The 16,351-nt window shown below is 38.7% G+C and overlaps 1 protein-coding gene across 1 annotated transcript; it reads right to left on the minus strand.

The window, feature by feature from the left end:
* Window positions 1-2,561: 2,561 nt before the first annotated feature.
* On the minus strand, window positions 2,562-14,102 carry KLHL31 (kelch like family member 31). Its single transcript, XM_017814532.1, has 3 exons — window positions 13,923-14,102; window positions 10,418-11,621; window positions 2,562-8,553 (listed from the first exon to the last, which is right to left on the minus strand). The coding sequence occupies exons 2-3, from the start codon at window positions 11,587-11,589 to the stop codon at window positions 7,821-7,823; spliced, it is 1,905 nt and encodes a 634-aa protein (XP_017670021.1). The 5' UTR covers window positions 11,590-11,621; window positions 13,923-14,102; the 3' UTR covers window positions 2,562-7,820.
* Window positions 14,103-16,351: the final 2,249 nt, after the last annotated feature.

A 16,351-nucleotide genomic window follows, 5' to 3' on the forward strand; every position in this document is an offset into this window, starting at 1 on the left:
GGCGCCGAATTGAAGATGGAATTTAATTTACTGGGCAAGCCGTGTGTCCTTGACTAAAGGCAAGGAGCTGACATTAAGGTAGGCTGAGGAAGGCAAGCTTTGCTACCTTCAGGAAAGCAACAAGGTACGCCTGGTTATCTGAGCAGCTCTTCAGTGTGCTGCTTTATCACAGACAGTCCCTGAATAACCATTTGCACCGTGGCATTACTCAACATAGAATGAGAAGTCGTGATTTGTTCTGTGGCCGGTTTCAGTGATAAGAACACAAGCTACAGGCTGCAAGACCTTTAATCTCAATTTATTCTCTTCCATTAGATAAGTAACTTCAACAAATTTACTGTTTGGCTCAGAATAATCCCATATATAAATAACACCAAAAAAAGCAGTCTGTTCGATTTGTCTGTTTGTAATTAAATTCAGCAGAATTCTGACTCTACTCAGCTATTCTCACATGACTACAGAGTCACAGAATGGATCAGGTTGGAAGGGACCACAGTGGATCCTCTAGTCCAACCTCCCTGCTTAACCAAGGGCATCCTAGAGCATATGGCACAAGATTACATCCAGGCAATTTATGCCCTCTACATATTGGGGTTTAGTTGTTAAAATGGACACCATAAATCTATGCAAGACCTAGCTAAATTATGGATAATTTACAGAAAACCAGCTTTTGCTAAGTAAATATTTCACTCATATTATTTCAGTGTTTTTGGAAGGAAAATGATGACATAGTAAGCTCTGAAATATATCTGCAATAAAGATTTCTCAGACCCTTAAGAAACAAGGCAAATATTTTAAGAAAAAAAGGATCCAGATAGTTTCTACTTTAATCTATGTTTGCTTTAGCATTTTCAAGACTTGCTTAAAATATTTTTGCTTTTATATCTTAGTCTAATTTTAAGTTCTGTCTTTCTAGCAGTTTTTACAATACAGACTCATGGCTTGACTCCTCAAAATCACCCCTGAATTTTGAAGCAAAATCATCCCTCTTATTTCCTCAAAATCATCATCACTGAAGGACCCAAGGCAGCCAGCACCAGTGGACATATTAGCATACACACAGGACAGCCATGCACTTCTGGACTGCTGTGCAGAGACTAAAGGGGCAAATAAATCCCCTTCTCCAGACTTGACTTAACTGCCCACAAGTTGACACCTAGTACCATTTGAGATGCTCTGCAGCACCTGGGGCATCTGCACAAGGTACATTCAGACAACTGAGTCCTGACCCCCTGACTTGATGCACAGATGAGCACAGTCACAGGCATGTAGCAGCTTTTCAGTGCCCTAAGGAGCCCAGCTGCTGCTCCAGATGTGCGTGGGTCCTGGTTCATAGCCATCAGGCTCACCCTGCTGCCTTGGCTCACCTGCTGTTAGAAGAGGAAAATTGCTGCACAGAAGAAATTGTCTGTTGAAACTCCTGACAGAGAAAGGTCAGTCAGCATGGGACTGTGAGGCTGAAGACTAGGCCTAGGAATCACAAGCATCCTTGAAAAGTGCAGCTGGGGACCTAGAAACCAGAGACATCCCAAGGTAGCACCACTAAACACAAGACCAAGAGACTGCAAGGACAACTTAACATCTGAGAAAATGGAAAACAACATAGAAATATAAAATTGCTCTGGAAAAGTAGAAAAAAGAATCATCTATTGGCTGTTAGAGATGAAAATCAGAAATTAACATAATCTATTAACCGCTCAAAGTAGGATCTCCTACACATGCTTAAGTCTCTTTGTTATAAAAAGGACTTAATTTTTATCCAAAATGGAGTCTCTTTCTGAGAACTTTCCAGCTGAATCCCACATGAAGTGTCCACAAGCACTTGGACTCTCACTGGGGATGCTGGCTGATTCCAGACTCTGTGTCAGGGATCTGTCTGGAAGGGAGACTCTGTCTTTTCTCTTGTTGCTTGCATCTGTGCTCCCCTCTTTTGGGGTTGGTTGGATGTCCCCTCCAGAATCAGTTTGTTCCTCCATTTTGAGATGGTTTGGCTTCTTCTTAAGTCTGTCTAATTTTCTTCATGTAAATGTAATATATATGAAGTATATATACTATTATTGTTGATAAATTTTCTTCACTGGTGATAAGTTACGGTAATTGTAATAGTATATACCTAATTGGTTGTTGTTATCATTGGTTGTACTACACTGCTTGAAGCTAGTATTGTTTGACACCATACTATTAATTGATACTGTATTATTGATAATAATTTTTAGTAGCTTGACATATATTCATTCATATTGACTTTACTAATCATCATATTAGCTTTATTAACTACCAGTATATTTGCTAGCAGTGATTTTTGTGGTAATCTGTAATAAAGTAGAATATTTTAGAGGACAAAGCCTCTGCATCCTTGTGTATTACAGAGTCCTAGGAACGCACAGTCATGATCTCTGCACAGCTGCAGGCTGGGTAACCCTTCAGGTTGTGACATCTGCCAAATCTACAGAATCACACTTTGAACCAAGCCCTCGGTGTTAAAATATGTGGAATGATTTTTGGCATCTCAGATCCTCTAATCTGTGGCTCAATTTATTTGCTCTTCAGAATTTGGACTATTTTTTTCCTTGAAATTGAGATGTTTTTATTTTTTATACTGTTACTCATACAATCCAAATGAAAACACGTTCAGTTACTAATCAGACATCTGATTTATCATCGCTTCTTGTTAGGCATTTCGATTACAACAAAAGACTGTGAAATTTATTGTTAAAAAGCAAGTTGTTGTCCTTGTAATGAAATAGAAAAGATAAAAATGGCTCCAGTGTCACACTATACAGCTTATTGTGAAGGTGGTTTGACAATCTGGGTGTAACAAACATTCCAGTTGGCTGATATGAAAGCAAGGATCAGCCCAGGGCTCAGAAAACAAAGCATATTTCAACTGCAACCAGGCGTTCGTTAGAAAGACAGTCTCGCAGTTTCCAACTGATTTTACAATATGAATAATTTGTTTGCACCATGTGTCACCAGCTTTATTTAAAGCACACAATGAAAAATACCAACATGCTGTTTTCCTCTTAACAACTGCTGCACTACAAATTTTAATTTTTAAGTAGTAACATTCTCACATTACACTTACAGATTTTTTTTTCTGTTGAAATATGTTCCCTTGTGTTATCACAGTCCATCCTTAAAGTGTACAGTTAGAAAACCCTTCCGTATAAGCAATATGTCTAGCACTTAACAAACTAGGAAAATGCTTTATACAAATAAGTTAATATTTTTTCTTGTTGACAAAAAAGCTGCCAAGGCTGCAACTAGCATAACATCCAGTTTATATAAGTGTGTGTGTTCCCATTCTACCAACAGAAACTGACTATATATTCCTTATAAGTTTATCGATTGCCTATATTGTTATTGAAAATTTTCATTGAGACAAGTATGTCTTTTGCATGGCAAGACTCATCTGACATTAACCAAATCTCTCATACCAGTTATATAGAATTGCATCTATTTTCCTTTATTCTTTAGGAAATTCCTGGGAACAGAGTTCTGAGCAGTGTCACACTTGCAAATGAGCACTAGTAACTAATTTTTCACCCTTTTCTTTTCAGCAGGCATTTCAGAATGTGTCCTTTTCTTTATTGTGGCCACCAACAATGAGATTTTTAAAATCAGAGCTTTTATGTGCTGTTCACATCTGTGCATCTCCTTTGGTGCCCTGTTAGTCACTCAGTTATGGATAAGAAAAGAGAAACTAATAGAGACAAGAGATCTTCCTCTTGCAAGGAGGAATCTAAGTATAAATCTGTGCATTACAATGTTTTTGAGTACTTATGCAAAAAGATGAGAAGATTAATTGCAAAAAGCCCAAGGAACTATACGAGGACTAACTATTGGCTTTAATCACATTCTCTGAGTGAATCCAGACTTGGAACAAGATCTCCCAGCTTGGGTAAGTGGGTTAAAATGGATTGAAAATTGAGTTCAAATGAGAACTGAAGTTACAGGCAATTGAAAATTGAGCCTTGCTTTTCATTAGAAAAATCTCAGTTATGTAGCCCATCTCAGTCATGCAACATAAGCAAAGCTGCTTATAGAAAGCTATGTGTTGAAGTAGGTGCTTATTTCCAGCACATTTTTCTCAAACATTCTTGAGAATTGCTAACAAAATCTCAGTCTACTGATTGTTATAAGTGGCTCGATCTTCCCCTTTCTACTGACTGGAGCCTCAAGCATCTCCCATCCTGTGTGTTGCACAAAAATCCTTGGAGCATATATAGGATTTCATTGAGCAACAATTCCCCAGGAAATAATATCCTTATGGGGTAATTGAGTCTCAAAAAAATGTCATGCGCCAGCATGGTAAGTGAATGGTCATGTTGAGGATCAGTCTAATACATTCATGTTGGCTGTCACTAACATTGATGTTTGTCTACTCATGGATTTAGTTCTTGTATTTTAATTTTCCAAATATAAATCCATGAGAATAACTGTATATAGCAGAAGCCCCACTGAATTCAAGAAGGTACGCATGCTCATAAAACTGTTTGTGTGACTGTTGGGTTTGCAACTAGAATTACCAAACCCAGCTGCTACTAAGGAAAAATTCCCTCTAAAACCACTATGGTTTGGGAAGAGTTACAATCACGAGATAAACTAATCTAGGTTTCAGGATAATATAAAGCATGGTCTTACTCAGTCATTTCATTTATCACATACTTTTTCCTGCAAAAACTGCCATTTAAAAAATCTCAACACAAAGCACTTTTGAACACCTCATTTGGTTTTGTTGATGTTAATTTTATCTGCTTCCCTCTTTGACCAGCTAGAAGTTGGCATTTAAGTTTACTGGACTCTTGACTGATCCACAGATGATCTTGAAGGTTAACTTTAAGAAGAGATTAAACAATCATGATCTCATCTCAATTAAGAACTAAGCGCAACATCTTCCTTTCAGCACGACTTTACAACAGTAAGTTCCTCCCTCACAACCTTGTAACACACTCTCCCATGCACCTAAACAATCATGAATAAACAAGAAAACAAACCTTAGCAAACTGCTTCACTCACAGACTGAAGAAAGCTTATTTTTCAGATTTGAATTGAAGCACAGATGCTGACTATAAAATGCATGGGCATTTTATAAGGAATTCTGAGGATAACGGCTTATATTTTTTTTCCTACTACTACGAGTATATCATTAAAGAAGACCCTTGTAGTGCTTTAACAGTCTACATCTCATACAGTTAGAAGTCCTCTGCTCTACTTAATATTAATGTATACAGAACTTCCTAAACTGTATTTTAAAACTTCTTTTTGGGTTATACAATATTTCGAGTTCAACTGACATGTTGTTATTAAACATCAGAAGATTGAAAATGCAGTACTGGACAATGAAAGAACACTGTCCCATAAAACACACCATACAAATAATTTTCACAGATCTAACAATACAAGATCATACATAAAAATATCACAAATAGCTCAGTACATGGCACGATCAACATAATATTAAGTCCAGTTAATAGTGTCACATATTAAGGGCCAAATTCTGGCTCAATGTGCAGTTGAAGCCTAAACAGATGTTTAGAGAAAATAATATAAAGCCACCCTGAAGTGTTATACTGATAACAATAACATTTCTTAATCTGTGTAAGATTTTTGTCCTAAAGTACATACCTAATTTATGCTACAGAAGGAACACGTGGCCATTGGTATTTGGCTCCTAGGACATGCCATTGTGGATTTGTTGTGGTGAAGGGCAGTGGAGGCAGAGGACAGTCTTCCTTCTGGGTATGACAGTTTTAGCAAGCATCTTTATCTACTGTTCTGCCAGAATTTGGCCAAGAGTTCAAAATCCTGTACATCTTATTCAGTAGTCCCACTGAAATCAATGGAACCGTTTTTGTGAGTAAGATGAAAAGGATTTGGCCCCCAAAGTTTTTAACCCTTTAAGTAGTAGACATTAGTTTCATTGCACTTAGCCCATCATTCACAAATAACTTTCTACTCAAAACCAAAATGGTCGTCAATGTGCAGGAAGTGTTTGCTCACAAATAGGAAAGCATGGAGCAACATCTGACTATTCATAGCACTTTGAGACTGAATTCCTAAAAAAAAAAAGAGCCACTTGCATATGACAATTTCATGACAATTTCATCCAATGCGCGTCTGAGGCCAGAATAGTTGTTATTTAAATTTCTAAATACCATCTCTGGATACCTTAGAAAAAGGTGAGTGACTTGCTGCCCTTTTGGTTATATTAAATCATTTTAATTCCTTGTATTCCCTATTTCCTCCCCAAACAAAAGGACGTAGAAATTTTGTGCTGACAGCAGTCTTTTGGTATCAAATCCTCAGGGGACATGATGGGTTTTTGGCTATGGGAATAGGATTAGATTTCCTGCTTAACTCTCCCAGTTCACGCTGAAGTCAGGAAGAAAAGTTCTTGGAAGGTAATCCAAGTTGAGTAAAGACTCCACTCACTGGGAAAAATTCACAGACTTCAACACACAGAGCATTAGTCTAGCCTTTGGAATAATGTGAATAAAATCTCCATAAAAAGGGCTGTAATGAAGGCTTCAGAAGGACATACATAATGGTATGTCCAAGAGAAGGTTACTTTGGGTGTTGTGCCCACACCCGGTAAGAAAGGTGTTAAGGTATCTCTTTGTTCCTATTAAGGAAAGTTTTCCCATGATTCAGTTTTCCACACATGTCCTATTCTTAAAGGCAGATCCTGAAGCCTTTATTATATCCTCCAGTTATTTGCCAGAATAATACTAAGAGAGTTTGCTCTGTGCATCTTCTCCATATTCAGATGCCATGAACCCCCGATGTCTCCTGGTATGAACTCAACTTCCATGTATTGCCCTTGCAGCAGCTCCCAGCTCCTTGCATTGGTGAGGACCTTCTCAGATGAGAAGATAACCCAGACATACATTTCTACACAGATGGGAAGAGCAGGAACAGGAGGAGTCATATGGACTGGCCTTTGTGCCTCCCACCTGGAATGACAGGGGTGTCTCCCTGGCATGAGGAGGAAGATGGGGTGGTGGTCTGCTCCTTGGTATAAACAGAGGTTGGGAGAGCCATCTGGCACCCAAGGTAGCTCTTGGGGCTGGCCCAAAGTGCTTACAGCAGTTAAGGTATTTTGTGGATTCAGGTCTTGAAAGCCATGTCACAGCATTTGATATAAGAATTAAAGGGTTTCATGGCAGAAGATGAAGTTCTCTTCCTAAATTCTGAAGGAGAAAATGCTTTGAGAATTTTTTTGTGAATACTGCTGCCCCAAAAGGAAAGTATGCGCATGCTATATGCTATATTTTTGGTTTGCCTTTTTTCCCTTCTGTTTGTCAAAAAAAAAAAAGCTTAGAAAATAAAAAACTGATGAATTTTATGGCAATTTTATGATGAATTGCCCATTTCTGATCTATGTTGAGATTTATTACTAGCCATATTTGACTTTCCTTTTGGGTTCTGAAAGCATCTGAAGCTTAGTATTAAAAAGCCTCATAACAATCTTCTACAGCAAGTGTATCTCAATTTTACAGGTAAGCAAACCAAGGCATAAAAAAAAGAAATGATATGCCACAGGTAGCATAGTAAGGCAATGGCAAAGTCAAGAAGAGAATGAAATCCTGCAGCTATGGGTTAACTCTCTCTTCAGGCTAAGAAAATTGATCTTATCCTGAATGTGCTGTTTCACACCACCTGTACTAAAGTTCATGAAAACCAGCCAGTTTGCACTGTTAAAATGTTTGCAAAGCCAGTTATTTTTTTTCCATATAAGCACAAAAATTCTACTTAAAGGGTTAATTATACTGCTGTGCTGGTAAACATTTTTAACTTATTGCTGGTTAGACCTGTCTTTAAATACTAACTGGGACAGAAGAGACTGAGCTGGCCCTGGACTCTCTTGTCTTCGTGTTGGGCATGGATATTGTACAACAGGATACGCCCACAGTGGCCTCAGGCAGCTCATCTTCCTCTGTCCATTCATTGAGATCTGGGTTATAGCACTGAATGCATTTCTTGTACTTTTTCTCTATTTCATTCCAGCCACCCACTAAGTAAATTTTCCCATTAAGGGTGGAGGCACCAGCCGTACTAACTCCGGTTTGAAGTGGTGCCACGTAATTCCATTGCCCTGTGTAAGGACTGTAACACTCCACAGGGAGAACATCAACCCTCTCGGCTCGCCCCCCCAGCTGAGACCCACCCATGACATAGACCCTCTCCAGAAGGGACACTGCACAGTGCCAGCCTCTTGGGGTGCTGAGGCTGGCCTTGTCCTGCCAGCTGTCTTTGCTGGGGTCGTACATGCACACTGAGCGAGAGTAAGCGTTATTGATGTAGCCTCCTGTGACCAGGATCTGACCATCCACCACGGCACTGGCATGGCAGCACCTGGGCACCTCCAGCGGTGCCTTCATCTGCCACTGGTTAGTTGCGGGCACGTAGCATTCGACAGAGGAGAGGCATCCCTCAGAATTGCGACCGCCCACGGCAAAAAGGAGACCATTGAACACATTCAGGCTAAAATGGGTGCGCCGCTGATTCATGTTTGCCAAGTGAATCCAGCTGTTGAAACGAGGATCATATCTGAAAGCATTAAAAAGAGGGTAACAGTCTCACATAGTGCTCTGCTAAACTGTACAGGATTTCCATGTCACTGCTGCAAGAGCAAAATTGCTAAAATTTTAGTTAGTTATTTAGCCTATGAAAAGTCAGTCTAATGAAACTGGTATTCTTGGTTAAATTTCCAGATAAATTCAGGTTTTGATAGGAGAAAAATCTATTTGTGTCATTAAAACCTATTATTTCAATGAAGTAAATCTAATTCTTATGTAACTTGATTTTGTACAATAATCTCATTAGAATACTGGGAAGAGATACTTTCAAGATACAATAGAAATTTAATTTTTTTTTTTTTGCAATTTACACCTACAGCGAAGATGTCTAAATTTACTCAGAGTATTAAAAACTGTTAATTGGTGATTTATACTTGCATCTTCTTAGTACTTTCTAAATGGTGACTATGCTTTCCCTGCCACTCATATGGAGTAAAGTTTATGTGAAAAGAGCATCTATGCTTTCTAACACCATTCCTATCTAAAATAACATTCCTTGTCCTTGATATTTAAGCAATTTTGAAATAGGAAATGTCAAATTACGACTCTTGCAGATGTTGAGTAAGGTACGTTAGTAGACCCACACACTTCTCCTTTTGCATGCTAAGGGGATCAGAAAATCACATGAGAAAAAGACTATGGGAAACTAAGCACTAATTTTTAGCTGTTGTTCAGCATTGTCATCTGCAAGTCCACAGACATACTGATGTGACTTGACATGCTCAAGGTTAATGGTACAACAAGGAGCAGAATCCATTCAGCCATGGACAATGAGGATTCCCCCACCTCCTCCTCACAACGAAGGTGTGCACTGGGCACAGCTCCTTTGAGAATGTGAGGCACAGCTTAAAGGCAGCAGGTCAAGATAGCAACAGCATAATCTCTTTTATGTGATATATTTTTCTAAGTAGATTACACAAAAAAATTGATCTAGAGAAGGTTCCTCATTCATTAACTTTGTATGTTGGTTGATGTCCTCAGGAGAAGTTGACTGTTCCTTCTTGGAGCAGAAAAGGAACCATTGTTAGGACTGTGGCTGTGTATTGCCATTGTATATCCATAGTCTGTTAGCGGACAAAAAGCTGAGTTTTTTTACCTCCAGCCTTTCCTTCGAGCTGCTGTGTGCTGTCAGCTTTCAGGTTGAACTATTTAAAAACTAGTACCACGCATTTGACTATCACATGTTAGCCTATGCACTCTTCTGACCTTGCTACCACCAGTGCAGTCCTACGATGGCTGTAGATCGGAACTGCAATATTTCAGAAGTGAGGTGTTATTTGGAGTACATTGTAGAAGAGAAATACAGCCCTCAAGCAATGGTGCTGTTTCTAAACTCTTGATACTAATAAAAAGCTAAGGGGTATGAAATGCAGTATAAAAGCTGTTGAAAATACAGTAGATGGTGCATAGAAAGTTAAGACTAGAAGTTAACACCTAAAAGGTGTTTTCCAGAACTCTCTGTGAGACATCTAAGACTTTAAAAATTTGAAAACTCTCACCTTGTCTGATTTGGTGCATTTTAATGGTACCTTAGAACATCCAAGGACTTCCTATTTATGTTCCTATTTACTTCCTCTACTTGGAGTAAGTTTTCTCAGGTTTTCCTCACTTCTGATTGTACATGCGCAATCATGGTGAAGTTTTTTGCCATAACTCCAGTTGCATATTTCTGTTCATTCAGACTTTAATTTAGAATAGCATCTATACCTCCCCCACACTGTCCCCTTTCTCTTTATCCGAGTGGTTCATGTTACATGACACAAACCAGCGTAGTCTATCTGACTACCTTCTGTGGAACAGATACCTCCATCTCTTTTAAATAAATAACCAGTTACCTGCAGAAATTGCTGACTGCATGCTTGGCTTGGTTCCTGGCATCATTCTGGTCTTCCCCACCAGCCACATAAAGAAATCCATCCATCACTGTGACGCACTGATTAAAACTTTTAGCAGGCATTTCACTTAGCTTCTTCCAGCCGTTTTCAGGATCTCTGTATAAGATGTCTCTGCTGAGAGACTTCTCTGTTAGAGCAGGGCGTCCCCCAACAGTAACTAAGACTCTGAAACCTCCACGGATCCTTGTTCTTCTGGACTGAAGTGTATTCTGGTGATAGGGAAGCAAGTGATAGTTCATGGCATCCACTAGGAGCTTATGGCAGTCTGCATCTTGCATCATTCTTGGCACAGTTTGTACATAATTGACAAGGTCTTGGGCTGAGATGGTACCAAAACGGATGTTACTTAAGAGATTAGCAGCAAACTTTACTCTTTTTTGGTCAAATTCCAGCCATTTTATTGCAATCTGGAATGCAACAATTTCAGAAGGCAACTGCAAGTCATCATCTGCAAGAAGTTCATTAATCTGATCAAAAGTAAGTTTTAGGAACTGATCAGTTTCTGAAAATTCAATGAAGTTGTCTCTAATAAATTTGTGCGCTGCTTCCTTGGTTGTTTTTAGTCCATACGTTTCTGCAATATTAGCAATGTACATACAGTTCTCAACACTGATTTCTTGGACTAGAAAATCACAGCACATCTTTACAAGGGTGTGAATCTGTAGATAAATTGCTGTGGAAATAATACTACCTATTGTATAAAGCGAGAGAGTAAGTTTTCCAGAGTAAGCATAGGTGATAACAGTAGCTAGACCCAATGGGGACACATCATTGAGGTCCACTCTTTGAGTGGATGGATCTTTCTTTAAGATGTTGTGGAAGTATTCACTGCTTGAAGCCATCACCACCTTATGAACACTAAAGGATTTGGTTTTGGTACTGATAGTCAAGTCACACAGAAAATTTTCTTGTCTCATTCTACTTAGACCTTCCAAGAGATTTGGGCAATATGATGGGTCTGAAACTTCAGATGAGATGCAGCTGAAACCATTTCCTCCTTCCAAGAGTCCATTCAAGCCATTTAGTTTACTGAGGGGGCCATCTTCCACGATGATAGTAGTTTCATTGACATCTGCTTTGTTCTTTTTCACATTCTTCTTCTTAGGAGCCATGACTGCAATGAAATATCACAGCCAAGAGCTTGCTAAAATTAAATTAAAATGTTTAGAGCTACACCACAGTTGTGAAATTTAATAGCTAAGTGATTGTGCAACAAATCTAACCTTTGTCAATACATACTAATGCCACAAAACCAAACACACAGGATAATCTATCTTCCTAAGAACTATTATTCTGTTCTACATTGCAGTGTGGCTGTTTATTATTAACAATCAAAACTTTAATTGTGAAGAATGCATCTACAAGTAATTTAGTAATTTTTTTTTTTAAATAACAGGGCCACAAATTAACATTCACCTGATATCATCACGTTCAAAGAGTTAAATTCTCCAAATGAGTTTGCCAGCATGCAAAATTTTGTAAATATGTATTTAAATTAGCCAGGTTCTAGACCTGAATTCATTAGCCAGAAGCACTGGAAAAATATGGGCCCCCAACTTCGTTCATCCTTACTCCAGGGATAGTACAGACTTACAGGTGATTTCAGAACTGGACTGGGAAATATTAAGACTGGGAGAAATTCTTAAAGACAAAAAAAAAGCAAGATGAGACATAAAGAGAAAGTGGATTTTAGTATGATGTCATACTGATTTTAGATTTAGGATCTGCTCCAAACTGATTCCAGGTTTTTGTAATTTTTGATTTTATAAACTGATGATATTCTATTTTCCATGTCAGACATGCAAATACTTTCTAGACATAGCACACTTTGCTTGCTTTTCAGCATCAGTAATTCAAAATCTACAATCCTACTTTTCGGATTTTGTGGAGATTTATGGAGAAGATGTCTAACTTCTATCTGAAAAAAATGTCATGCAAACTCAGTTGGGATGTGTTACCTTAAACAAGTTCTGTATGTGTCAAGGTAAGAATCAGTCCCATACAGTGATATTAGAACACATTTATTTAAATAATATGTATCAACTCTAGGCAAGTTCCAGCTCTTACTGAAATGAAGAGCCACATTTTTGTCAAACGCAATGTAAGACAGCCCCAAAGCAGTCTTCAAAGGATTTGCTTCAAACGAATATATGTATGTGCAAATATACTCGAAGGAAAGCACTGATCTTCAGTAACACAGTTTAAACAGAACTGCGGAGATCAGCATTCAAATAGATGCAAATATAACATTTATCTCCAATATATTCACTGATTTTAAAACAATTTACACGTTAATTTTCTTTGTGATCCTTGCAGTCATAAAACCCAGAACATGAAGAAATGCTAATTAATGATAATTAATTACAGTTTTATTGTAGATAATAAACAGATTTCAGTAATATTTCAGTCTAGAATCTCAGTGCATCAATTCTTCCTTAAGCATGTAACAAAATGATAATTTAATTATAGAAAGGAATGGTTGCTGCCTGTGAGCACCAGGAGTTTTTTGCTGCTGCTGCTGGGTGATGACCATGTGTAGAGCAGGCAAGGGAGAAAGCCATGTGTGCCCAAAGTATCAGTGTCAGCCTGTGCTGACGTGAGCTGCGATCCCTGATATGTCAGTGTGCCAGCGCAGGGGTCAGCTGCTGCCCGGCTCCCCCTGCTCCGGCTGCATTCCAGGAGCTGCATCTGTTGAGACCTATCAGAGTCACGTCCCAGAATAGCAACCTCCCAGCAGCTTGCCATTTTAAGACAGGTTCAGTTGAAGGTATAGCTAGTGTTTTAGAATACTTGGTTGTTTAACACAGCTTTTGTTGCAAAAAACTTGCGATGTTGCAAGTGTCGTGTATATTTGTTCGCACAGAAAAAAAAGGAAAACAAAACTTCTGGATGTTTTTGTATGTTCTACATAGTTTTAGCTTTGCGTATTAAGAGCCGCAACTTTAAAGCTGGCAAGGGCATATTCTTTTGGCAGTCGTATCTTGTTGTTCTAAGTATTTTTAGAGACCCGTAACTTAAAATTTTCAATACATGCAGCACTTAATGTTTATTGCCTCACTGCATCATTGCAGAACTCATTTAAATACATGGCATTTTAAGCTCTGTTCCAAAATGCTTACTACCCAAAGTTTTTTCTTGAAAAACACTTTTTCATCACCATAAATTTCATCAGCCAGTATAGTGTACAAGCACTAAAAGTGACTGGACATGCAAGCCCAGTGAAACAAATAAAGTGATCCTATAATAAAACCAGGTTACTTAATTTTGAAAACCCTGGGTGATTTGGTTTTCTATTTGCTTTCACTTAATTTATTTTAACTTAAGAACAACTCATGCCAAATATTACTTGAGATCCCAAAACAATGTCTTCAACCAACCAACCTCTCCCCCCCTTAAAATGTTACCCTCTAAACACTATCAAACAGAGGAGTTAAAAACCCCTTACCCTCCTCAGAAAAATGTTGTTCCAGAGCTGTCCAAGAAGCTGTCAGCGAAAATGCGTCTTCCTTGGAAAATGTGAACACAAAATGTGAGGAATTGTGGTAAAAAAGAGAGAGAAAGGTCAGAGGCCACTTGGTAAGTCCCAGCTTGTGGTTTCCAATGAGATACTTTGCTGTCACATCGAGCAAAGGAGACTGGAGCCTGCGCTCGAGTGCTCTTTAAAATGACCCCTCCTCTCCATGCCTTGCTCCCTGCCTCTGCCCAGCCACAGGAGCTCAGCTTTCCTGGACTGCTTGGCCACTGGAAATCCGGAGTACAAGCCTGGACCGTGCAAATGCACAGGTACAGGGGAGGAAAGGGAAGGGAAGGTGAAGATGGTAGTTCCACAGCAGGCAGTAATTGTCTCAGGTAAGTGTAGGGTGAGCCACTGGGTTCCCCTACTCAAAGCTGGGAGCCTGGATGAAAGCCAGTATGGTTAGGGAGAGGGACGGGTTTAGACTGGATATAAGGAAGATAGTTTTTATGATGAGGATGGTGAGGCACTGGCACAGGTTGCCTAGAGAAGCTGTGGATGCCCCATCCCTAGAAGTGTTCAAGGCTGGGTTGGATGGGACTTTGAGCAACTTGGTCTGGCAGAAGATGTCAGAGGGTTTGGAGCTAGATAATCTTGGAAGGTCTTTTCAAAAGCCATTACATGATCATATTATTCTATAACCTAAAATAACCACCAGGAAATGCCAAGGAAAACATGGTACTTAAGTTCGACTTTCTTAGGTTTTCTGCACTTAACTCTGGGCAGAGGAAAGGATATCAGCTGATGGGGCTCACAGCCATGTCTTGTTTTGTCCTGTTTCAAGGAGTTAGGTTGCTGCTTCCTAAACAATTGCCTTGGCTTTCAAGGATACTGGCTCACATCCCCTGATATATTTGCAGAGAGATGTGAACTTTGATCTTCTGTCTCTCAACAAGATAACTTGTGGGTTATTCCATACATTGGAATAATTTACCTCTACCTCCTTGGCAGTCAACTTCAGGAATAATAAAAATCTCCACATGTGAGAGATAAAAAGGGTGCAAGTGACTGCATGGGAAGGGAAGGGTATTGGGAGAAGTGGAAGTCAGAGAACAGGAAGACTTTCTCTTGGCTGTACTTTGTATAATACTTAATCTTACAGATTTATTTGGTTGCCTCCAGGCTTGGATGAGCTTTTACAACAACCGCTGCAAAATAACACTTGTCATCTTGAACAAAACGGCATTACTGTGCTGGTGGAATTACAAAACATTACAAGATAAAAATGAAAAAAACAGAATAGGGAACATAGGCAGTCAAATGTGTGAAATGAGAGTGAAGGAGAGGGACATAAAGCCAAGCCCTCCCAAAAGCAACAACCAGTTTTCCTTTCGAAAAATAGGGCCACAGCTGTGAAAAATTAAGGACAAAGCTGTATTTTCATAGAATCATGGAGTACCAGGTTTGAAGGAATTCCAAGGATCAACCTTTCTTGGCAAAAGCATGGTGTAGACAAGATAGCCCAGCAGACTCTCTGAGTGAATCTTAAAAGTGTCCAGTGTTGGGGAATCCACCACTTACTTCCCTGAGGATATTATTCCAGTGACTGTTCTCATTGTGAAAAATTTTCCTCTTCTGTGAAATCATAATCACTCCAGCAGTAACCTGTACTCATCCCCCCATCTTTTCCTTGTGTTTCCTTGTAAAAAGGGAGTCTCCACTTACTGTGTCTTTTTCTCATATGTAGGTTCCTCCTGCCTCAAAAATATAACTAACTGTAACATTAATTTAATATGTACGATGACATTTATCATCATCTTAACACATCTCAATATATTTTAATTTACCAGTTCAATCTAATTATAAAATTCCTTACATGGACAACTATTGTTAAGGTTTTTGAAGCTCTGCCTTAAAGGATCAGCTATAATGGTTTTTACACAAAGAATATATTTCGCACTGTATTTCACGAGTTTTAAGACCTTGTAAAAAATTTTTTTTGTAGGTAGAACAGGCATATTTCTAAAACAACACTCCCAAATATACACGTACTAGTAAACCTGAGTTATTCAGTGTTCCCTTGTCTAACAGCTCATGCCAAGACTTGTATAAATTTTTATAATTTTAAGATGTCCTAGAAAGCCAGCATTTTTCAGAGAAAGAATATATTTTTTTTCTTTTGTTATTTTTCAGTGAGGTTTGTGTGGTTATTTTTTTTTTTTAATGAAGGGGACACTTCTCCAAAATGAATACACTACCATGCTATGTAGAAAATAAAACATTATTCTAATTTTCATGTGATATCTTTAAAATTACTAGCACATTGTAAAATAAATTCAAGTCTTATTTAGTCTCTACAAATGTGTTTCCAACATCCTTATATGGTTCACTGTTGAATAAACAACAGAAATGACAATGGG

This window comes from Lepidothrix coronata, unplaced genomic scaffold (assembly GCF_001604755.1).
Source record: "Lepidothrix coronata isolate B3197 unplaced genomic scaffold, Lepidothrix_coronata-1.0 Scaffold45, whole genome shotgun sequence".
NCBI classification, from domain to species: domain Eukaryota; kingdom Metazoa; phylum Chordata; class Aves; order Passeriformes; family Pipridae; genus Lepidothrix; species Lepidothrix coronata.

Excerpts from the sequence above, each read along its gene's own strand:
- KLHL31 (XM_017814532.1), bottom strand. The coding sequence starts at position 11,589 with ATGGCTCCTAAGAAGAAGAATGTGAAAAAGAACAAAGCAGATGTCAAT. Across the intron at positions 8,554-10,417 it reads GCAGTCAGCAATTTCTGCAG|ATATGATCCTCGTTTCAACA; the intron begins GTAACTGGTTAT and ends TAATGCTTTCAG.